This window comes from Culex pipiens, chromosome 2 (genome assembly GCF_016801865.2).
Source record: "Culex pipiens pallens isolate TS chromosome 2, TS_CPP_V2, whole genome shotgun sequence".
NCBI lineage: Eukaryota > Metazoa > Arthropoda > Insecta > Diptera > Culicidae > Culex > Culex pipiens.
The window spans coordinates 68,968,907-68,992,727 of record NC_068938.1 but is presented as its reverse complement, the minus strand read 5'-3'; the positions used below and the strand labels follow the sequence as shown (position 1 = coordinate 68,992,727).

The 23,821-nt window shown below is 40.2% G+C and overlaps 1 protein-coding gene across 7 annotated transcripts in view; it reads left to right on the top strand.

Annotated features, from left to right (window-relative positions):
- LOC120428848 (germinal center kinase 1) overlaps positions 1–19,556 on the top strand; it is a 178,813-nt gene extending 159,257 nt beyond the window's left edge. For 6 of the 7 annotated variants that reach the window (XM_052708111.1, XM_052708110.1, XM_052708109.1 and 3 more), the window contains 6 exons: positions 3,123–3,268; positions 3,333–3,627; positions 3,695–4,018; positions 13,308–13,571; positions 13,634–13,812; positions 18,870–19,556. In XM_052708111.1, coding sequence (XP_052564071.1) covers positions 3,123–3,268; positions 3,333–3,627; positions 3,695–4,018; positions 13,308–13,571; positions 13,634–13,812; positions 18,870–18,912 — 1,251 coding nt within the window. In that variant the 3' untranslated portion in view covers positions 18,913–19,556. Of the gene's footprint in view, positions 1–3,122; positions 3,269–3,332; positions 3,628–3,694; positions 4,019–13,307; positions 13,572–13,633; positions 13,813–18,167 lie in introns of all 7 variants that reach the window. The other variant, XM_052708108.1, reaches the window with a different exon arrangement.
- Positions 19,557–23,821: the final 4,265 nt, after the last annotated feature.

The following is a 23,821-nucleotide window of genomic DNA, read 5'->3' as shown; positions in this document are numbered from 1 at the left end:
ATGATCCCCTCACAAGAACATGAAAGAGATAGATGGTAGGGAGAGCAAACGATGAACAGAAAATCAGGAATAAGAAACAGTCAATGCGGATGGAGAGCAAATTGAACTCAGTATCCCCTTATAAAGACTAGTAGAGAAAGCGCTGGAAATCATACATGCGAGAGAGTTAATGCGATGGAGATAAAATCAGGCCTATTGAGAATGTCGAACTAAATTGAAATTATGACCAGTAAATAACTTGCTATGGAATATTGGATTCCTTAGAATAAATTATGATCGGAAAACAGAGTCAATAAATAAAAATAAAAACAAGTTGGCACTGGACACATTTTTTTTAATATTATGCAAACTATTAGCACTGTCAAACTGAAAATATTTTTCCAGAATAAAATAGATTTTGCTTCTAAATATTATAAAAATACAAAAGGATAGATCTCAGTGGAGATAACGCGTGAAAGGATAACATTCTTCCGCGGACATGGAGTTCAAAATCCAAAAAAAAAAACATGACCACTAAGATCTTCCAAAACAATGTGAATATTTATTTAATTCAATAAAAACAAAAGAATAAAATGAGCCCAAGATGACGTGTAAACAAACAGTGCATCCTGCACGTTCCTTATGTAAATACAGACTTACATGAAATATTCGCTATTTCAATATTTCTATATTTGTCTATGGTAACTTCAGTTCCTTGAAGCTGCAAACTTTGATGTTTCTTCTTTCTTAGAAACTCTCTCTAGCTCGATGCCTTCCTAACTCGATGTTCTTGGCTTTAATTTAAAACAATAACATTCCAATTCTCTAAGAAATCGGAAGAATTCACAAAAAAATAAAAGAGGTTCTACAGACAAAAAAACGCCTTGAGTTACACCCAAAATTCAGAATCGAGATAATCGTTCTCTCAAAATTTATTGAGGGCTCAGTGCCAAAATCGATAGAATAATGGTACCAACTCACACCATCATAACAAATGAGTTCATTCGTTAGTTGAATCAATAAATCTCCAACAAGTGTCATACATCGACTTCTGACTTCTCCATGGTCACCAAGCGCTGTGGTGGCCGAGGCAGCTAAGTCATTGGATTGGTTAGTCAAAGGTCTCTGGTTTGATTCCCGTTGTCGACACTTTTGGTTTTTTGTTTGACGGATGAACTTTTTTTGCAAATGAACCTTGAGAGAATAGTTCTATCGCCCATCTCGAGCTGTGTTCTCTGCGTACGTGAATGGTACCACTATTCTCTCGATTCGAGACCATCATTCTCTTGGACTAGCGCTGCCAGTTTTGGGTGTAGGAGTATTCAAAAACAACTTAAAAGCAAGCAATGCAAATCCTGTTTAATGGACCTTTCTATTTAAAATCCAGAGTCCCAAATTGATGTTTTCAAAGATATTTTTTTTTCTTAAACTTTTATCTATTCGAAGCGAATTTATAAGAAAACTGACTGACCTCATCGATTTTTCTATCAATACAATAAAAAAATTGTAAGAATTGAGCAATTTCGTTGAAATGTTGTTGAATTGTTTGAAGTTATGATAAGTGATTCAAAAGGTAAAAAAAAAAATGTTTTCACACATCGTCACTTGTGTGCTATTTTGTGACAAGTCCTATCTTCTCATAGCAGTCAGGTAACAAGATAGCACATAGGCAAAGTTGCCAGATCCAAATTGAAGAAAAAAAGGGAAATAAATATATTCTAGCAATTATGAATGGAGGAGCGGAGCGAATGAATATAATAATTTAAAAAAATATAAATTTGAACAATAATTTTATGCCGAAAATGAAAAATTTGGAAAAATCTGAAAAATTTGGCAACGCCTGGAACACCTGGAATCTGACAATCTGTAATCGGCAGTGTTGGTATTCTCGCGCTCTCGCGAGAAAAAATCCTCTCTCTCGAGTTCTCGCCGCGAGTCTCGAGCTGCTGTTGTGTTACTATTACACCGACCAACAAAATTTCTGCGCAGGCTCAACTCGAGGGAAGCATGAAGTTTGAGGTCTCCAGAAACACGCCGAATAGTTTCGCTTCGCTAGGAGACGGTGATTTTAGCGGATTGCAGACTGGATTTTCGCCATGTGATGTGATGATTATCTAAGCCCAAGTTGCCTAGGAATCGATAATTGGGAATAGAATCAATTCCACCTGAACCAGATTCTCACCACCATGGCAGCCGTCCATTGCCGGCCGCTCCCATCTCCAACGCGCACCAGGGACAAGGAAAGGGAATTGGAAGACGGGAAGTGTTGATGCACCACTTTTTTAAGAGTATTAAGGGAAAATCTCCACGGTATCCTCAAGTAAGTTTCGCTTGGAGTTGGACGGTTTTTGGGAAGGTGAATGGTCTGAGGAGCCACCCTAGGCGAGTAGTAACGACCTTTGGCATTGTTGTTCGAATTCTTCGTGTGTTCTCATTTCTAATGGGAATGCTTTCAATTCTTCTCATCTCTTATTGGATGAATTCTATCAGTCGCCCAGGCTATTTATAGCGAGGTATTTTTAGATTCAATTTCAACTACGCTTGCAATCTTGCATGCAATCTTGTTTGAGTTCTGATGTTTAACTTGCATTCAATTTGACTCTTTGTCCGGTTCTTGGATTCAACTATACCAGTCTAATTCCTCCTCAAGCTACCAATGCTCCACGGTTAAGTGGAAAGCATTTTGCTAGCCAATCCTAAGGACAGGGGATCGAACCCCGCCATGAGCTTGAAGTTTTTTCATTAATTCCAAATTCAATGAGTCCAGAACTTTCTCGTTGGGAGCAGATGGGTATCGAACCCAGAACCATTCGCTTATAAAGCGAACATCGTAACCATTCAGCCACGACCGCTCCTTTCCAGAAACACGCCGAATGGTTTTTCTCCAAAGTTTGTGTGGAGAATTAGTGCGGTTCGCTACTCGTACATATTGAATGCAATTTTTGAGTTGTATGCAACAGCTTATTTTCAAAATTCTAAGACATGGCTCGAATTGACCTAAATGTTGTTTTTCATAAGATTCCGCTATTTTGAACCGAATTCTTATATAAATATAAATATTCTTTTTCAGCAATAATTGTTGATTATTCATGTTTCTAGAGTTGATTTAACTAATGCCCAATCATTCTTCTCCCTTTACACAGAGACCCACGGCGAAGGAGCTGCTCAAGTTCCCGTTCATCAAGAAAGCCAAGAAGAACGCCTACCTGATCGACCTGATCGATCGGTACAAGAAGTGGAAGACGCAAAAGGGCGAGGAAAGCGAAACGGAGTCGGAAAATTCGGACTCGTGAGTTGATGAACTTGAACTTTGATCAAATAAGTTTCTCATTTTTGTTTAATCTTTTTTTCAGTGAGGAATCCAAACCGGACAGCGACCTGGACGAGCCGTGGATCATGACCGTCAAGGGGCTGCACTTTAACAACTTCAACAAGAACGCGCTGGAGGATGCGTTGGTGAGTGGCGTGGGCGGATCGCCGATCAAACACAACGGCACCAGCAACGCCAACAGCAGTCCCAACAACATGGGCCTCGGCGGCATGGGCATGGGCAACGCTCGGGACCGGGACCGGGATCGAGATCGGGACTACAATTTGAACCAGCAACGGCAAGAGCAACAGCAGCAGCAGCAGCAAAAGTCCAGTCAGGTGAGTTTGGATCTTTGAGGAAAGCTTACGCCGAAATAAATCGTACTAAAATCATCTTCCCTTGTAGTCACGAACACCTACGTCGCCATCACACCAGCAGCAGCAGCAGCAGACGTCCTCGTCGGCGCTGATATCCAGCAGCAACAGCAACTCCAACAGCCGGAAGCAGTCTTCGCAGCAGCAGCAGATTTTGTCCTCCTCTTCGTCGTCGGAACGGGTTGATCGGATTTCCGACCGGGAACCGGTGTCACCACAGAAGGAGCAGGGATTGGGTATGGGTCACTATTCGAGCGAGAGGGCAAGCCTCGACCGGCAGCGGGAGAGCGAGAAGGAACGAGAGCGGGACCGAATAGAGGCCGAGCGGGAGCGGAAGGAGAGGAGGGAATCTAAGGTGAGTGAGGGGTGGCGCGGGTACGGGTTGTTGTCATGAAAAAGAATTGTAAGGTGGTAAGATAGGCTTAAAATGAAAAATAGCTTAAAATTTCAAAAATCTAGCCTCGTTTGATCTAGATCGTATGAAAACTTTAAATGCTGTTTTGATGGTCTCATGACCAAAGAGACTATATTTGATTTGTTTTTATCTGGATCTTCGGGAAATTTTCCGCAACATATCAAATAACAGTGAAGTTGTTTCCAAGATAATGATTTTTTGAATATATTTTGATAAATCGTAGCGTCGCGAACAGAGATGTGAAAAAACGAAAACGGGAAAAAAATTACTTGAAACTATTGTCTTTTAATGGCGTGGAGTTAAGATTTGTATGGAAAATGTGGTTTTGCGATAATCGACGGACGAATATGGCAATTTTATTTGACCACCGTAACACGGGGTAGATCACCCTGATGGTCAAACAGAAAAATGCGGGTCTAATGAAGGAACCCCCACTCAAATTTTGAGCCCGATCTTTTTCAGAAAAAAACAGGTATACGGAAAAAGATATTTCTGATTGAATGTTAACCTAAACAATTTTTTTTTAAGATATATTCTAGGAAACGGAGTTCGGAAGGAACACAAAACTCGATATAAAAAGCCAAGGCGGTGTTTTTTTACTCAGAGAAAAAAAAAACATCACAATAATCATTATATTTTGTGACAAAAAAAAAATTCAAACTCAATATCAAAAAATCTGAAATTCGGAAATTCAAAAGTTATAAAAATTATAGATATTAAAATTTGAAAATTCCAACAATCAAACCTTTGAAAAAATAATCTTTTGAAAATTCAAAAATTCAAAGAAATATAAATACTAAAATTTGAAAATTTTGATGCTCATGAGTTAAATTATTAAAAAAAAAAAAATCTTATAAAAATAAAAAACATTGAAAATCCTGGAATTCAAAACATCTTAAATTGACTAAGCAAAAAAAAAATAAAGAAATTTAAAAAAAATATAAATTCTGCAATTAAAAAATATTAAAAAAAATAAATCAGGAATTGAAACAAAAACAAATTCCTTAACCCTTTCAGGCCTGATGGGTCATATATGACCCAAAAATCATTTTTTTTAAGTAGCCTATAATTTTCATATGGTCCTCATGATCATTTTCCCAAAGGATCATTTAACCAAAAAAAAAATCGCAAATTAAAAAAACCAAACTTCAAAATAAAAATTTAAATCGGGAAATTCTCAAAATCAACATTTAAAAATTCTAAATATAGGTTGTTTGTTTTTTATTTGAAGCAACTTTAACCTTCTTGGTCATTCGCTGACAAAAAAAAATAAATGCAGTTTCCAAAATTTATTCGAATTACAACATTTTAATTTTACTCAACATTTGAGAAAAAAACGCTCCAAAATTATTTGTATTTCGGAATTCAATTTTTTTATTTAAAATTGAAGGATTTTAAAATTTAAGATGAGCAATTCTCTACGAAATCGGTCTTTTTTCTTAAATTTTAATTTTTGTATTTTTTAATCCGACTGAAACTTTTTTGGTGCCTTCGGCATGCCCAAAGAAGCCATTTTGCATCATTAGTTTGTCCATATAATTTTCCATACAAATTTGGCAGCTGTCCATACAAAAATGATGCATGAAAATTCAAAAATCTGTATCTTTTGAAGGATTTTTTTGATCGATTTGGTGTCTTGGGCAAAGTTGTAGGTATGGATATGGACTACACTGAAAAAAAATGATGCACGGTAAAAAAATGGTGATTTTTTATTTAACTTTTTGTCACTAAAACTTGATTTGCAAAAAATCACTATTTTTTTATTTTTTATTTTTTGATATGTTTTAGAGGACATCAAATGCCAACTTTTCAGAAATTTCCAGGTTGTGCAAAAAATCTTTGAGCGAGTTATGAATTTTTGAATCAATACTGATTTTTTCAAAAAATCGAAAAATTGGTCGCAAAAATTTTTCGACTTCATTTTTCGATGTAAAATCAAATTTGCAATCAAAAAGTATTTTAGTGAAATTTTGATAAAGTGCACCGTTTTCCAGTTTAATCCAGTTTTAGGTGACTTTTTTGAAAATAGTCGCAGTTTTTCATTTTTTTTTTAAATTAGTGCACATGTTTGCCCACTTTTGAAAAAAAATATTTTTGAAAAGCTGAGAAAATTCTCTATATTTTGCATTTTTGAACTTTGTTGATATGACCCTTAGTTGCTGAGATATTGCCATGCAAAGGTTTAAAAACAGGAAAATTGATGTTTTCTAAGTCCCACCCAAACAACACACCATTTTCCAATGTCGATATCGCAGCAACTAATGGTCCGTTTTTCAATGTTAAAATATGAAATAGTCGTGAAATTTTCCGGTCTCGATTATCTAAAGTTAATTATCCGAAGATTTGTATGGGGTTTCGAGTTCTGCGAGCCCATTTTAGTCAAAATTGAACAATGTCAAATTACAAAATGCTGTTTTTCAATATTTCTCCACCGTCATTTTGACCGCCATCTGTAAAAAATTAAAATTCTAATACAATTAATCGTTGTTTAGGGGTTATTCTTAAGCTCGGCAATCAAAAGAGAGACAGCGAAAATTTTTTTTTTCCTGATTCGATTATCCGAAGTGAATTTTTTCCCGAGATCTTCGGAAAATCGAGTCTGGGCTTCTATACTTTAGCTTAAGTATCAAAAAGTCTGCATTTATCATACTTTTTTTGTAAGAAATGTCAATAAACGGCCCCGCAATATAGAATAATTATAGAAGTTGTTTTAATCTTTAAAAAATTAGTCGAAATATGATCTTCTTAATTTGACCTCTTAGACCCACCTTCACGTATACATATCGACTCAGAATCAAATTCTGAGCAGTCTGTGTGTGTGTGTGTGTGTGTGTGTGTGTGTGTGTGTGTGTGTGTGTGTGTGTGTGTGTGTGTGTGTGTGTGTGTGTGTGTGTTTTTTTTTGTAAGGTCGGAATCTGCTACCAGACACCTGAGAATTCATTTCTCAGGTAGTGTGGGGTTGGGAAAACAAAAAAGAGTTTTCCCGACCCACTAAACCAGTCCTTGAACGCCGTGCCCTTGTCCCCCCGGGACCACCTTTCGGTATAACTTCGGGGGGAGGCGTTGCATTTTCTGCACTAGTCTACTTACAGGATCCATGCCGGGTGCTAGAACCATTTCCTGTTCTACATACATATGAGTCCATGCGAGGGTTTAACCGCGCCCAAGAATCGCGTTGCTTTTGATCGGCTAGTCATATGCAGCCCTCTCCTTGGACCATCGAGACGTGTACCGATTTGGTAGAGCCAACCGTCATAACGTGCTCTCCTTCACAGCCACACTCGTGGGTTCTCGACTCCTGTGACCATCGAGACGTGTACCGATTTGGTAGAGCCGACCATCATAACGTGCTCTCCTTCACAGCCACACTCGTGGGTTTTCGACTAGGCTCCTAGTCGTTCCTCCTCTGATCGTCTCTCCATTTCCGCTGGAGAGCCGAAGTGATCTGCGTCACCGCTCCGACGACCGCATTCCACTTGGCGATGTCGCTGCACATTCTTCGCACCACATTATCCGGGCTGGTGTCTGCTCCGATAATGGCCAGCATTTCGCTTCGCGCTGCCTCGAAGCGAGGGCAGCTGAACACCACGTGCTCCGGTGTTTCCTCGCAATCGACGCAGTCCGGACAGAGAGGGGACTCTGCATGTCCGAACCTGTGCAGGTACTTCCTGAAGCAGCCATGGCCCGACAGGAACTGTGTGAGGTGGAAGGTGACCTCTCCATGCCTTCTGGTCACCCACGTGGATACGGACGGGATAAGCCGATGCGTCCATCTGCCTTTCTCCGTGGTGTCCCACTCACGTTGCCACCTTGCCAGCGATTCGGCTCTCGCAGCTTCCCGGATACCTCTCGTGCCTCTCCGGGTGTAGCGCACGGTGTCCTCCTCCAGTGTGATGCCGATGGGGATCATTCCGGCTATGACGCCAACTGCTTCCGACGAAATGGTCCTGTACGCGCTTGCAACCCGCATGGCCATCAGTCTCTGCGTTCTGTCGAGCAGCGCTCGATTTCGCTTCGTCCCCAGCGCCGTCCACCATACCGGTCCGCCGTACCTAAGTATGGACGTCGCGACACTTGCCAAGAGTCGGCGCCTACTGCTCCTGGGTCCAGCGTTGTTCGGCATAATCCTCGACAGTGCCATGATCGCCTTAGCCGCCTTCTCGCAGGCGTAATCGACGTGGCTGTTGAAGTTCAGCCGGTCATCCACCATCACCCCGAGGTACTTGAGCGCTCTCTTCGAGTGCACGACGTGTTCTCCAACGTGTATCTGGGCCTGCTGCACCTTTTTGTGGTTACTAACCAGTATCATCTCGGTCTTGTGGTGAGCGATCCGCAGCTTCACCTCGAGCATCCAGTTCTCGATCATTGCGATTGCCTCCATAGCCAGCACTTCGACCTCCTCGACATTTTCGCCGGTTACCGTCAGCACTATGTCGTCTGCAAAGCCAACAATCTCTACGCCGTTGGGTAGCCCCAGTGTCAACACTCCGTCATACATTCCGTTCCACAGTGCTGAACCCAGAATGGATCCCTGCGGAACTCCCGCGGTAACAACAACGGTTTTTTGTCCATCGGCAGTGTCGTAGACCAGCACGCGGTTCTCGAAGTAGCTCTTCAAGATCATGCACAAATAGTCAGGCACCTTCATTTTGTGCAGCGCTGCTGCTATGGCCGCCCAGCTCGCACTGTTGAACGCGTTTTTGACGTCAATCGTGACTATTGCGCAGCAGCGGTTCCCCCTGCGTTTTTTCCTCCGCGCTTCGTCGGCTTTCTCGACCACTTTCCGGATGGCGTCCACCGTGGATCTCCCTTTACGGAAGCCGAACTGCCTCGCTGCTAAGCCATGCTCGCTCTCCGTGTACTTGGTCAGCCGGTTAAGGATGATCCGTTCCAGAAGCTTTCCGAGGGTGTCCAGCAAACATATAGGCCTATACGATGATGGGTCCCCCGGTGGTTTGCCTGGCTTCGGCAGCAACACGAGCTTTTGAACCTTCCACGGGTCGGGGAAGTGTCCTTCGTCCAGGCATTTCTGCAGGACTGTTCGAAACCTGTCCGGGAATGCTTGAACCGCCGATTTCAGGGCGAAATTCGGGATTCCATCCGGGCCGGGAGCTTTCTTCACCTTCAATCTCTTCGCTACTGCCACAAGTTCTTCGTTGGTGATCAGATGACCTTCGGCGTTGCTAGCCCCTTCGTCGTTGTACGGTGTAGGAGGCCATGTCGTTGGGTCATGTCTTGGGAAGAGCCCTTCCACAATGACCTTCAGCTTGTCGGGACACGTTTCAGCCACCATCGATGGGCCTCTGATCTTCGCCATCGCGACACGATATGCGCTCCCCCAAGGGTTTGCATCAGCGTCTTGGCATAACTCCTTGAAGCAGTTTGTCTTGCTGCATTTGATCGCTTTCTTGAGCGCGGCCTTTGCAGACCGGTACTCCTCTCTGCGCTCCTCTCTAGTTGCTTCGGATCTTGCTCTCTGGACTCGTCTTCTGGCGCTGAGGCAACTTGCCCGAAGGGTACCGAGTTCTTCATTCCACCAGTAAGCTGGACGACGACAGTTCCTTGGCTCCAGTCTCCGCGGCATGGTTGTGTCACATGCTGTCACCAGTTGTGCTGTTAGCACGTCGGCACTCAAGTCTTGGGGACCATCACACCAATGGAGCGCTTCCACGAAGAGACCCTCGTCGAAGTACTGCAGCTTCCATTTCCTTCCGTAGGACCGGCTGCTCCTATCTGGTACAGGGGCTCGTCTCCCGATGCTGTACCGGATCGCTTGGTGATCGCTATGGGTATAGTCCTCACTCACCCTCCAGTTCATGTCGGCCGCCAGTCGCGGGCTACAGAACGTAACGTCGATAATGGACTCACGACCGTCTTTGCGGAAGGTACTGCTGGTTCCGCGATTCGCCAGCCTAACGTCTAGCTTTGCCAGAGCTTCCATTAGGCTATGCCCCCTAGCATTGGTGCATCTGCTACCCCACTCGACCGCCCACGCGTTGAAGTCACCTCCGATAACGATCGGGCTTCGTCCGATCAGTTCGTCGGTCAGACAATCCAGCATCTGCTGAAACTGCTCCAAGGTCCATCTTGGGGGAGCATAGCAGCTACAGAAGAAGGTTCCGTTTACTTTGGCGATCACGAATCCTTCAAACGCCCTCGAGACCACTTCCTGTATGGGGTACCGCCCCATCACGTGTATCGCCGCCATTCTTGCTGTATCCGCGGCCCAGTTTCCGTTGTCGTGTGGAACTCGGTACGGTTCTGCAATAATTGCTACGTCACACCCCGTCTCCGCGGTCGACTGCCACAGCAGTTGCTGTGCAGTGTCGCAGTGATTGAGGTTCACCTGGGACACCTCCATTACTTTTTGCCCGAGGCCAGCTTCCTGTACACCGGGCAATTAAAGCCACCCGTCGCATGGCTATTGCCATCGCCTTCTTTACAGAGCACGCACTTCGGCTTATTTTTGCAGTCTCTTGCCATGTGGCCTTCTCTACCACACCTTCTGCAACTGTTGGTTCGATCGGGACCGTCGCAATTTCTCGCCTGGTGGCCGAAGCCCATACAGCGGAAACACCTCGTCATCTGCTGGGTCACTCGAGGAACAGGCCTCAGTGGGCACACCGACCACCCTACTTTGACCTTGCCGACTTCCAGCAGCTTAGACGCCGAAGGCGTCGATAGTCGGATCGACGCAATTTGCGTGCCGCCGTAGGCTTTCCTCAACCGGATTGCCATCGGTGTCGTACGGTCATCCAGAAGAACGATCAGCGCATCTTCCAGCTCTTCCTCCGTCGTGATCTCGTCCAGGTTCCTGCACTCAATCGTTGTCTCCGGCGATAGCGCCCTTACCTTCGACTCGTAGCCTACGGCTTTCTCGACGAGGGACTTAAAAGCTGAACTCTTGACCGCGGGATCATTCTTCAGCTCAAAAAGCATCGCTCCGGTCTGTGTGCGCCTGGTTTTAACCACGTTCTCGCCAAGCTCCTTGAGTTCCGGATCGGTTCGTACTTTCCGGAGGAGGTCTGCGTACGAAACACCTTCCTTCACCTCGACCACCAAAGCCTCGCCTTTGTTACGCTCCCTGCGAAACTTGGGTTTTTGGGTGTCCTCGTTCTGCTTCCCTTTTTTCTTCCGCTTCTTTTTCTTGACCTTCTCCCATTCCTCCTCCTTCCCTGGGTCTGGTTCTGGCTCCTTCGCTGGGTCCGGACTGTCTCCATTCCCCTGCTTCTGCTTCTTTGCGTCCTCCTCCTCTCCAGGCGTTTCCCTGTCCCTTTTTGTGCTTGGGCCGGGCGGCGTTTTCGGTTCTTTCTCCCGTAGCGCTTCCTCCTCCAGTTTTGCGTTCAGCGTTTCTTCGGCTCTTTCAGCTCTGAGCTTCAGTGAATTCCGCGTCACCACCAGCGAGCTGTTTTCGCGCTCTGCGGCATTCATGGCTGCCTTGACTCCATTCACCATCTGCTTGATTCTGGTGTGGACGTTGTTTTTGTCCTTGATGAAATCAAAGAGTTCGTTGACCCTCCTTCTGACCTCCTGCAACGCGGTCCTTCCGAGCAGGACTCCGTCCTGAGGGGTACTGCCGGTGAAGTTCAACAAGGATGACTTGGGAGTCTCCTCTCCAATTACTCCTATCTGCTGACTCGAAGCAGCCGCCTGGTTCAACACTGGGGATCTCAACACCTTCCCGCTTCCACGGAACGCGCTCGCCACTCCGCCTGCTGTGTCGCCGCCGTTTGACTCGCCTCCTGCCATTTCGACGTTTGCGTCCTCTTCTACCTCCGTGTTTTCCGATGCTTGGGGCGCATCGGGACCCTTTTGTTGGTTTGTTTCACTTGTCTTCATTTTGAATCCCACGAGTCGCTAGGGAAATACGGTCCGCTGCGCCAGTGCCCTGCCGTGACGCAGTAAGGGCAAATTACGTGTGGGGTTCGCCCCTGTGCCCCACAGGCTCCGTTATCGACTGGGAATTTGTTGAACCCCCCCAGCCATGCATCCCTCGACACGGGTCGCATCACATCTTGGATTCGGGGTTTGGTGAGGTTTTGGGCTAAAACACTTATAGCGGCGTTCGATCGCTTGACAGAGGTGTTTACGGACCCATGTGGTTTTTTCGAAGAAATTAAACAGTGCCCTTGTTCAATTCCGCCACGTCCTAGACATCCTCCCGCTGCTGGTCCGGGGGCGATGCAATGAATGTATGCAATCGCCGACAGCTATCCGCCTACTGCAACCCGCCCGGTAGCTGGCAGCTAAGCTCCGCAGGGACCCTCACCTGTCCCCACGGTTCACGGGTGTGTGTGTGTGTGTGTGTGTGTGTGTGTGTGTGTGTGTGTGTGTGTGTGTGTGTGTGTGTGTGTGTGTGTGTGTGTGTGTGTGTGTGTGTGTGTGTGTGTGTGTGTGTGTGTGTGTGTGTGTGTGTGTGTGTGTGTGTGTGTGTGTGTGTGTGTGTGTGTGTGTGTGTGTGTGTGTGTGTGTGTGTGTGTGTGTGTGTGTGTGTGTGTGTGTGTGTGTGTGTGTGTGTGTGTGTGTGTGTGTGTGTGTGTGTGTGTGTGTGTGTGTGTGTGTGTGTGTGTGTAGTCGTAGGGATGTTGGTCTGTGCACCGGAAAATATACACTCAATTATATCAGTACTAGCAGAACCGATTTTGGCAGTTCTGGCCCCATCAGATTCATCAGATTCGTATTGGGGTCCCATAAGTCCCTATTGAAAATTATGATTACTTCAAAAGTTATGCTAAAAAACGATTTTGACTAAAATTCGAAAGATTGTAAAAAGGGTAGTTTGAAAAGACCTTTCTAACGAGTCCAAAACATTGAAGATCTGACAACCCTATCAAAAGTTATGTGCACTGTGTTTTATCCACTTTTGAAGCCATTATCTACTTTTTGAAGCCTAATCTCAGAAATTTTGATGAAAATGATGTCCTTATCAATCATGCGACCCATCGTTGGGTGTATAATCAAAAGACCTTTCCAATGAGTGCCATAGGATGAAACTCAGACAACCCTATCAAAAGTATATTAATGTGAGGAAGGCATTAACCACCTTAAGGTGGGTTAAGTAAAAAAAAAAAAAAAAAAAGGAGACGAAAAAGGATAATTATTCAAAAACCTCTTTTAAATATTTGATTGATTTTTCAGAAATTAGAAATATAAAGTTTTAAAAATAAAATGGTCGAAACCCCATATATCTGAACTACTCCCAATAACATCATATTTCCCCCTTCGTCAGGTTTCATCGAACCATCGAGCTTCGGCCGAGAGCGGCGAGGAGAAGATCAGCAGTTTGCGGCGAGACCGCGAGTCGTCCAACAGCAGCAACAACAGCCACAACAACAGTCACAGCAGCAACGGCAACTCCAGAAGCAACATCAACAGCAACAGCAGTATTACAAATGTAAATAACAACTCGAGCGGCAAAAGCCGAACGAGCAACAGCAGCAGCAACACCAACAGCGGCTGCCTCAAGTCGATCATCTTCCCCCTGCTGAACGAGGTGAGTTCTTGAGTCTGATTTGTGGGTTTCAAGTTCTTGGGCTAAGTCATGTTCTCTTGCAGATGCAGCGAAGTTATTCCAGCGCGAGCAACGCCGAGCTGAGCGACCTGCGGCTCGCCTTCGAGAAGGCCGAACTGACCTGCCCCGGCGTGAACGATCTGTTCGTGAAGGAGATCATCCACAAGCTGGTGCCGGGCTTCTCCGAGACCCGGATCAATACGCTTATAGACAAAGTGACGCGGTAGGTGGTGTGCACAGATGGATGAAATCTTCTTCTTCTTCTTTGGTGCTGGTGCTGGTCGCGAGATTCTTCCCCCGGTTGTTGTTATTGTTGTTGGGTTTTTTAGTTGTTAACACAAACACACACTTTGTATTGGAAATGGACGATAATAACTGCTAATACACATTCACAGAAATACACTTTTTACACCGCAAAACAGAAAGTAACAAGTTGAAAAATACTAGGTGGTGCTGGCTAGGAGAAAGAAACTAAACAAATAAATCAGAAAAAATACACTGAAACAAAGGAACGAAGGCTATTAGCTAATTTTATATTTCAAACTAACCGAAGCAACGCAAAGTTAAACTCCTCTCTTGTGTTATTTTTTCTGCTCAACTCGCCTTCGAACTGTTCTGTGCTGTTTGATCTAAAAAAGGTATGAGTTCTCGCTGCTTCCACGATTATTCGCTTCTCTCAGCTCTACTTGCTTGGTTCAGGATTTCAAATCGTTCAATGCTTTATTAAGTCCTACTCGTTTTTTCAACTGTTCCGGATTTTGATTGTTTTTCCCAAACATGATTTTTAAATTTTGTTTTATAGATTTTTACTTGAGTCCGGAAGTTAAAAAATCTTTAAGAAACCCATTAAATTATATAAAATTATTTATTTTAGTACTTTGAAAAAAGGTTTACATTTTTTATGAATCCTCCCTTTCAAAGTTGGCTTAATAATCGGAAGCAAAAAAATTTTTTTTTTTAAAAAAAACCTCTAAATTTTAATAAAAATAAAAGTCAATCAATTGAAAACAATTAAGAAAGTGTTTTTTTTTTTGCTTTTTTAAAGCATTTTTAGCCCGATTGAGCAGAGTTGCATTCAACACAGTTTGAAATTCTGAAAAACGTTTTAATAAGATTTCGGTGGAACGTTCGTTTTACCCTTATAAGTTGGCGCCCGTGTGTTTTTGTTCAACTCAAAAACCAAAACAGTATCCAAAAGTATCACTTTTCAGCACCCAAATGAGTACTTTAATAAACTTTTTGCAATTCCGTCGTGAAATTACTTACTTTTCCTGTCATTCTTGAACGACGAAATAGCCTACTTTTCTGTACCAAAAATAACAGAATCGAATAGCAACACTTTTCAAAATAAATGCTGAAAGGTTCTACTTTTCAGCACTCAAATGGGTGCTGAAATATTGAACTTTTCAGCACTTGTTTCGAAAAGTACTTTTCAACATTTTTTTGATTTAAACGATTCATTGACAAAATACATGAAAATTTGACATAAAATTTCACTCAGTGTGTGTTTTTGGGAATTGCAAAAAATGTTGTATGGAACTCGTTGCAAAACTTGATTTTTTCAGCACTCTTCGTATTTATCCAACTCGGTGAACCTCGTTGGATAAATGTACGACTCGTGCTGAAAAAATTCTCTTTTTGCAACTTGTTGCATAAACTACTATTTCTGCATTGTATTTTTTTTGTGCAAATAAGAAAGCCACTTACTAGGGGATTCCGTGGAGGTTTTCCCTTGTCCGCTTAAAAGTGGTGCGTCAACCCTTCTGTCCTCTAAATCCCTTTTCTTATCCCACAATCACACAATCCACAATCCTCTTATCACATGGAGAAATCCTCTAAAATCATCGCCTACTAGAAAAGTGGGTATCAAACGACGTGGAAATTTGTATTTATTATCACAAAATAAAATATTCAATAAAAAATATAGTGCTCTCCCGTTTTTGGTTATATTTTTATCCCGATTTGCAAAGATGAAATTAAATATTTTTTGGCGAAAAATAATCTTTGTGGATAAAAAAATAAAGGAAAACTTAATTTCAAGTTTCAAGCCTAATATAAACCAAAAAATGAAATAAAAAATATTTTAAAAATGCTGCATGCATTATTTCAATTGTGCTGCTGTTAAAAATTTCCAAAATACATACACGAAAACGCAAAAAAGAACACGAAAACGAGGAAAAAATCAAAAATCTTGGAATCCTGTTGAAAGAAAATGCGATAACAATAATTTCAAACATCCCGAGACCTTCAAAACAGCATTTAAAGTTTTCATACAACCATTTCAAAGTCAGGCGAGATTTTTGAAACTTTATAACTATTTTGCCTTAAAAGCCTATCTAATCACCTTTCATTTGCGTCCAAGAAAGGTAAAACCGGTTGAAATTACGCGGAGTCAGGTTTTTTTTAAATGTGTTTTTTTTTTGCGAAAATTGTCCTTTTTTGGACCACCGTAACATAGCGTAGACCACCCTAGTGGCCAAACAAAAAATACGGGTCTTTTTATTTCGGCCAGAGAACCACTGCTCCAATTTTGAGCCCGATCCGAAAACTTTTGATATCGGCCGTGCTAGTTTGTGGGAAATTGCTGAGTATCAATGCATAAAAAATATGTCATCAAGTTTTGTCTTTTTCAGGTCTTAAAATTAAAAACTCGTAGGTACCTTAAAAGAGACCTGCCTTTTGCATTAAAAAGTGGGATTCTTCATGAGATTGGAAAATACAATTGAAATTTTGCAACAAAATTTATTTCTGATTTAAAATTCAATGCACAATCGAAATGAAACTATTTAACTTTTTATCATTTTAAGGTTATTTGTTATAGAGAAGAATGTGTTTTTTTTTATTTTATATTTAAAATAGTTCCATCTCTGAAAAAAGGAAGATTTTGAATCAGCTAAGAAAAATCTCTCCCGTTTTCTTTTTATTTACATTGTTGATCCGACCTTTGGTTGCTCATATGGCCTTTTAAATAATGGAATTTAGGAAAAGTTGTTAGTTTTTTTAGTGCTATCCAACTAACCCTAAATTTTCAATTGATTATATTTGGGAATCTATAGGTTCGATTTTCAATTTTAAAAAAGTTACCCCTGTGAAAATTCGTCATTCTTTTTAAAAGAAATATTATAAAAATTTCAAAAAACGTGACTCAAAAAAGGTTTGAGAATATGTTTTGAAATAATATATGACTAAGAGTCTAATGATTAATCTGTATTCTATACACTTTGTAGGGTAATGAGCACCTAGTTACAAATTTTATTATCCTTCTGTGGTAAATTTTGTAATGTTGGATGAAAGGATCTCCGTACCCTATAACATACATGGTTGGAATTGCTGTCCATACAAAACTTGTGTGTGAAAATTCAAAAAATTCAAATTTGAAGAAATTTTTTGTTCGATTCGGTGTCTTCGGCAAAGACCACTCCGAAAAAAATTGAACACGTCTTTTTTGCCACTGTTATGTTCTCAATTTTTTTTATGTTATAGGAGACAACAAATTCCATCTTTTCTGAAAATTCTAGTAAGGGCAAAACATCTTCGTGCAAGTTATGATTTTTTGGAAAATATGGCATTAAAAAATGTAAAAATTTAGTAATTGTTTTTACTCTATAATCCTTAAGTGAAATATTGATAAAGTGCACCGGCTTTAAGTTATAGCTAGTACCTAAACCCTTTTTGAAAAATTACGCAGTCATTTCACTTTTTTAAATTGTGACCGGTTGAGAAAATTCCCTTCGAAATTCCCTTTGAAATGTATTTTTAATTAAATTTTCAACAATAAGCGTGGTCGGGGCAAAATGCTAGTGGTGACTAGTGAAAACTGCTTTTAGCCGGTGTATTTTGCCCCGTTGTTGTAGTTCGTTTTGCCCCAATGTTATGGTGCACATTGCCCTACATGATTGTTTAAAATGAATTAAAAATGTTTTTAGAAATCTGCTATTTTAAAGCAATTTTGAGGTTTTTAAAGTATTTTTCACATGGATTATGTAGAATAATAGTTGTTTTAGAAAATCCAACAAAATTTGGTTATATAATAAATACTATTAAGGTCGAGAAATTACAGTTTTCCCATAGGGGTTGCATATAACCTCCTCTCCTCCCAAGTCAACTTCGGGACCATCCATAATCAACGTGGACACTTTTTTGGAAATCTCACATCCCGGTTCAGCCAGTGCCGAGATGCTCGAGTGACAATTTATTGATCAACAGCCCACCAGACACACAGACAATTGCTCAAAATTTGGTCCTGAGTAGATATGTGCACGCGAAGATGTGTCTAGGAGGGTGTAATCTAAAGTAAAGAGAGTTGCTATTTTGCTCACTGTCTTGCTCCGAAGAGCATATTTTATTTTTATATTTGTGTTTAGAAGTTTTCTGAAGTTATAAATATACCTTTTTAATTCAATCTTCTAGTTTCTTTTTGATGCTTATGGTGATGGTTTACTATTATTTCTCTAACTTTTTTATACGCAAATTTACCTTTTAACTCGTAGTAATGATTTCGCTTTCGATTTGTGTTTTTCTTCTATTTGTTTTTTTTTTCGTTTTCTTTTCTCCACCTGTTACCGTTCCCATTTCCAGCGAGCCCAAGAGTAAGCGATAAGCTGCACTAGACCTCAAGAGTTTGCCGTGTGTGTGTAGTGGGTGGTTTTCTTCACAAAAGTAGATGCTGACCACGTGTGGAGGACGATCAAACAGCGCAAACAGTACGGAGACGGAGAGTGTTTTTCTTCTTTTATTTTTACTGTGTTTTTATTTTATTTTCGGAGTTAGCTATCGCAAAAAAGGTTGTAAATAATTGTTTTAGTGAAGTGGAAAAAAAAAACATATTTTTTGAGATATTTATTTGTTTCCAGCAAATTAGCCTTTTTAGTCTGAAACACAAACACTGAAACAAATCACAACAGAGAATCAAACAGTTTCTCAAAACTGCGTGCAACCAATTGATAGCAATGAAAACGAATGACAATATGTCTATTTTAGCCCAACACTCAATCACACTCACACACACACTGTAGCGAAATCAAGTCGAAATCTTTCCGTAGAAGTTTCTTCGTAAACATGGCTTTTGGTTAACTTTCCTTCTGTAAATAATTCTGTACAAATCTTGTTCTGTTTTGTAGGTTTTAAATTTGTTTTTTCGAAATTAATGATTCCGCGATCTTCCAAAAAGTACTCAACAAGAGACTTTGCTTTTTCGCTATCTCTTTGCTGCGTTTTCAAATTTTCAAAAGCAAACAAAATACTATTTTTCATTTTTTTTTCTTTCACCCCCAAATTTAGACGAAATCCTGCTTCATCGTCAAAGATGACCGTCCTTTACTAGCGTGCCTCCCCCTTTTAAATTTATCAGCTTTTTTTGTTAATTTGTTTTGTTATTTTTGCTCGTTATTCGCTCTTTTCAAGGCATAGCTCGATTTCCGTTCTTGCCAAATCGCTCAACCTCAACAGATTTGCTTTTTTGCGCCCCTTCTCTTTGTGTCGTTATTCGCAGAGCGAGAGTGAAAAACGAGAATCTGTCGGAGAGCGCGCGAAAATTCTCTCTCACTCTTTTTACTCACCGTTAGCCGTTCGAGTCATGTTTTTATTATTTATTCACACGCTTAGCATTTTTTTTTCGTTGTGTTCTCTAAAGCCGCTGCTGATCGCAATCAACATTATTCACACTCACAAAGACACACACTTCTGAAAAGAGATTTAGTTGGAGCAGGTCACCCTTACACTCTCACACCAACACACAGGACGAATGCAAAGAAAGAGAGCAAGAGAGAGAGGTTAGAAAAAGGCAGCCTAGTGCGAGCGTGAGAGAATGAGAGAGGGCGTGGAAGAGAGAGTTGAAAACAGGTACGAGAAACGGAAGAGAAGAGTAAAACTGTTTAATTAATTTAAAAAAAGGATAAAGTAGCGGAAAAAGAACACCTTCGGTATGTATTATTGACTGTAAACATAGAATGTGGAGTAAAGTAGCGGTTTAGATAGATAGTGGAGAGTAGACGAACATTTAAAGAAAAGGAGATAGAAAGAACGTACACACTGTGAATAGTAGTAGAGAAAAAACAAAAAAGCAAGCCGCTTGGTGAAGCGAGATAACGAAGTACGTTGGCGGCTTGTGGGGAAAGATAGTGGACAGAGAAAGAGATGGGAAATATGTAATATTTAATTCATACATACAGAATAAAAAAATGATACTAATTTAACTAGGTATATTTAACTAAAGGAAAACAAGCCCATTTCGAGAAGAAGAAAAAAAGCAACTCTTTGAAACTTTTTGCAAAACGATACAACAAAACAAAAGAATATATACTTCAGGAAACAACAACACATTAAACAGCAAATAATGTTATTGCAATTACATCAGAAAAAATGGAAAACAAACCAGCAGATTGAACACAATCTGTACAGCAAACATGTATAAAGAAAAAAGGAATAAAATTTAACAAAAACTGTGTTTTCTCAAATGTAGAGAATCGGAAAAAACAAACACTAGTTGGTTGGGGTACGCCCACCCCCCTTTCGGAGTTGTTCAACACTGTGCCGAGCAGAAGATGAGATGGAAGAAAAGAAAAAAAAACGTAAACAATAAAATCACTCGTAAAGGAAATATTGATAAAAAAAATTTAACTGGTTTTGGATTGGTTTGAAGAAATGTGTCCGAAAAATGCCTTTGTTTTTTTCAGAGTTTATCATAACAAAAATTAATATTTTGTCACATAATTTTGCTTTTCACAGCACAGTTTCCCTTCACCTCGGAGTAAATTTACATCTCAAGCAGGAACTACATCAATAAAGAAATAATATTGAAACTTAAAAACGTTAAATTTTCCTACAGTTTAGATCAATTTTGACAATATGACAATTTTTTTTAATTTTTGTGTCAAATTTTTCACAATCCTTTATGATCAATATCAAGATCCTTATAGGGGAACTATGCCCTTTTTCAGCCTATTTCTATTATCGGCCTATGAGCACTTTGATCATAAATTAAAGCTTTCTTAAAGTGTTTTTGGCTGTTCCAAAGTAATAAATAGCTCAAGTAAAAGTGAGCAAGCAACTTTCTATTGTTGGTACATCTGAAAATGTTGATTTAATAGCGGAAAACGGCAAAAATGATTAGAATTGGTCGAACGGCTTAGAGTGATTAAAATGGGTATATTTCCCCTACAAAACTTGCCCGGTAACTGGGCTGAGAACCAAATGCTGACGGGACTGAACGAAAAATTACGAGGGGACCACCGATGCATAATATTTTCGCTATAAAATATGAAATTAAGTTTAATTTAATTTGTTTTAAGTGCTCACCTTTCAACTTTCCTTCAATTTGACTTTAAATATCATAAAAGCTTTAAAAATAGATCTTTTATTTGTTTAACTTGCCTCTTGCATCCTCTGATCCTTCGATCATTTCAGTTTGTTCTTGAGCAATTCTCTGAGATTTCGATCATTCGATTTTTTTTGTATTTTTTAATCCGGCTGAAACTTTTTTGGTGCCTTCGGTATGGCCAAAGAAGCGATTTGGCATCATTAGTTTGTCCATATAATTTTCCATACAAATTCAGTATCTGTCCATACAAAAATAATGTACGAAAATTCAATAATCTGTATATTTTGATGGAATTTTTTGATCGGTTTGGTGTCTTCGACAAAGTTTTAGGCATGGATGAGGACTACAGTGAAAATTTTTTTACAGGGTAAAAAAAATTGTGTTTTTTAATTTCACATTTTGTAACTAAAACTTGATTTACAAAAAAACCCTTTTTTTAATTTTTTTGATATGTTTTAGAGGACATCAAATGCCAAATTTTCAGAAATTTCCAGGTTGTGCAAAAAATCTTTGGCCGAGTTATGAATTTTTGAATCAATTCTGATTTTTTTTTCAAAAAATCGAAATATTGGTCGCACAAAATTTGTCAACTTCATTTTTCGATCAAAAATTGCAATCACAAAGTAGGGGAGAGTGGGAGACTTGGTCCCCTTTTTTTTATCGCACATAACTCTGTCAATTTCTCACAAAACTATAACCATTTTGCATGAATTGAAAGCTTAAACATTAATCTATGTTTGGCTTATATGAGTATTTCATCAGATGAACTCTCCGAATCATGCCAAGCCGGCATTTTAAAAATGTTAGGGGTGACTTGATCCCCCTTTCAACATTTTGAAGAAATATTAAGCAAAATGTTTCTTATTCATCCAAACTTTTAATTTTCTATAAATTACAGCAATTTCACATAAAAACTGTACGTTTGTGTTCAAAATATAACAAGTTTAGTATGTAAAATATTTAAAAACCTAAAATATTATTTTTTAGACCTAAATTAAGCATGTTTACAAAAGCTGGAAATTTTTGTTTACAAAACTTTTGAAAAAAGATTCAAACTGCAGTAAGTTATGTACAACTATACTAAAGGAAACTATGTATGAAAACCCAGCCCAATTAATTAATCTTGAGGCTGATTCCAGTGACTGTAAAAATGCAGGGATCAAGTCTCCCTAAACGCACTTTTTTAAACAATTGATTGTAAAAATAGTATGACGATAAATTTAACATGAAATGCGTAAGGGTTTTGGAGTTGATAAGTTTATCAAACAATTCATATGTAAAAAATATTTTTTGAATATTTTTTCAGTGTTTTCTATGCATATCAAAAAAAAAAAAAGAAAAAAAGATCTCTTTTAAGTTTTTTGCAGCTCGTTTTAGAAAAATGTGTGTAACTCAATCTAAACATTTTTTATTTTTTCTTTGTTTTCTACAATGAGTTTTAGTTAATTTCGCACAACTTTCTAGAACAAAGCTAATTGTTTTACCCACATGCTGACGAGATACAGGCTTGGGATCAAGTATCCCCGGGGATCAAGTCTCCCCACTCTCCCCTACTCTAGTGAAATTTTGATAAAGTGCACCGAAAAAAAGGTCCAATACATGAAATTTCAATTTTTTGCTTTTTGGGTGTTTTTGAAACCGCTTTAAGTCAGGGCAATTAAAAACACTCAAAAGCAAAAAAAATGTCTATAGTAGCTTAAAAAAGCTCTAGAAATGTTGAATCGAGATTTAGCCCATTATTAAATTGATGCAGATTACATGACAAATCTGGCCAAATATAAACCGAACTCAGTAAGCCTGCTTTGACTAGGTTATTAGGAACCACTTCCAAGAAACTAAGCATTTTTGTAACACGGGCTCTGTCGTTGTTGTGTTTCTGTCTAGTTGTTATGTTTCAATTGTAACCGTAAGCATCTAAAAACGGTTAATCCGTTCCAAAGATTTTGGCCTCAAAGATGACCGGTGCCTTAACCTGGTCGAAGGAAAAGGGAAGCGCAAAAACGAAGACTTGACCGAGCGAAAGTGGCAGCAACAGGCAACAGAAAGAGTGGAATGTGTGCCTACCTATGAAATCGAAGCAACACTTTGATAAAATGAGGACCTCAGCTCGTTGTGAGTAAATACGATACTATGGTTTGTTTGTTTCAAATCAACTAAAGGAAGGCATTGTTCTTCATTAAAAGCTGGAGAAATCGAACGTCAAGCATGAAACTAGCGGTCTCCAATGCGTCACTGCCATAGGAAGAGAGAGACAAAATCGAGAGAAAGAGAAAGAGCACGTTGTCTCGTTCGGGTGGCTGCTTGAGTGGTGCTCATTTTTCGTTCGTTTCGTCTTCGTGTTTACGTTCATCGACCTTCCTATTTGCCAAGACCCACCAAAGAAACTTGGCGTAAATCAGCAACTAAATTTAAGCAAAAAGCAAATTAATGTAAAAATGGCAACTGCCAAACTGCAAGGATGGGAAAAATAGAACCCTAGAAGAAAGTATTTTTTACGCAAGAATTTCAAGGGCAAGACAAACAATAGAAAGATCTTTTGGAATCCTAGTTTCAGTGTCCACCCTTATATTCAGCTTTTGAACGAAAAAAAAAATACGCGGCTAACCGGTGCGAATGTGAAAAAAATGTTAGAATGAACGCGAGAACACGACAAACAGCTCACTCGTGCAATTCTTGCCAAGTCAGAGGCGCGACATCGAGGAACTCTAGTTAGTCACCAATATCGCGAGATGATTCTCGAATCCTTTGCCCGAACGTGAAAATGAAAAGAGATGTGGAGCTCAGCTCGTCGGAAGCAACCAAACCAAACGGGAGACATTGTTCTTCATGAAGGCGTGGAGAAATTGAACTAGCGGCTTCCAATGCATAACTTCAAACGCGTACGCATGCCTAGAAATAAATGCACACAACCAAG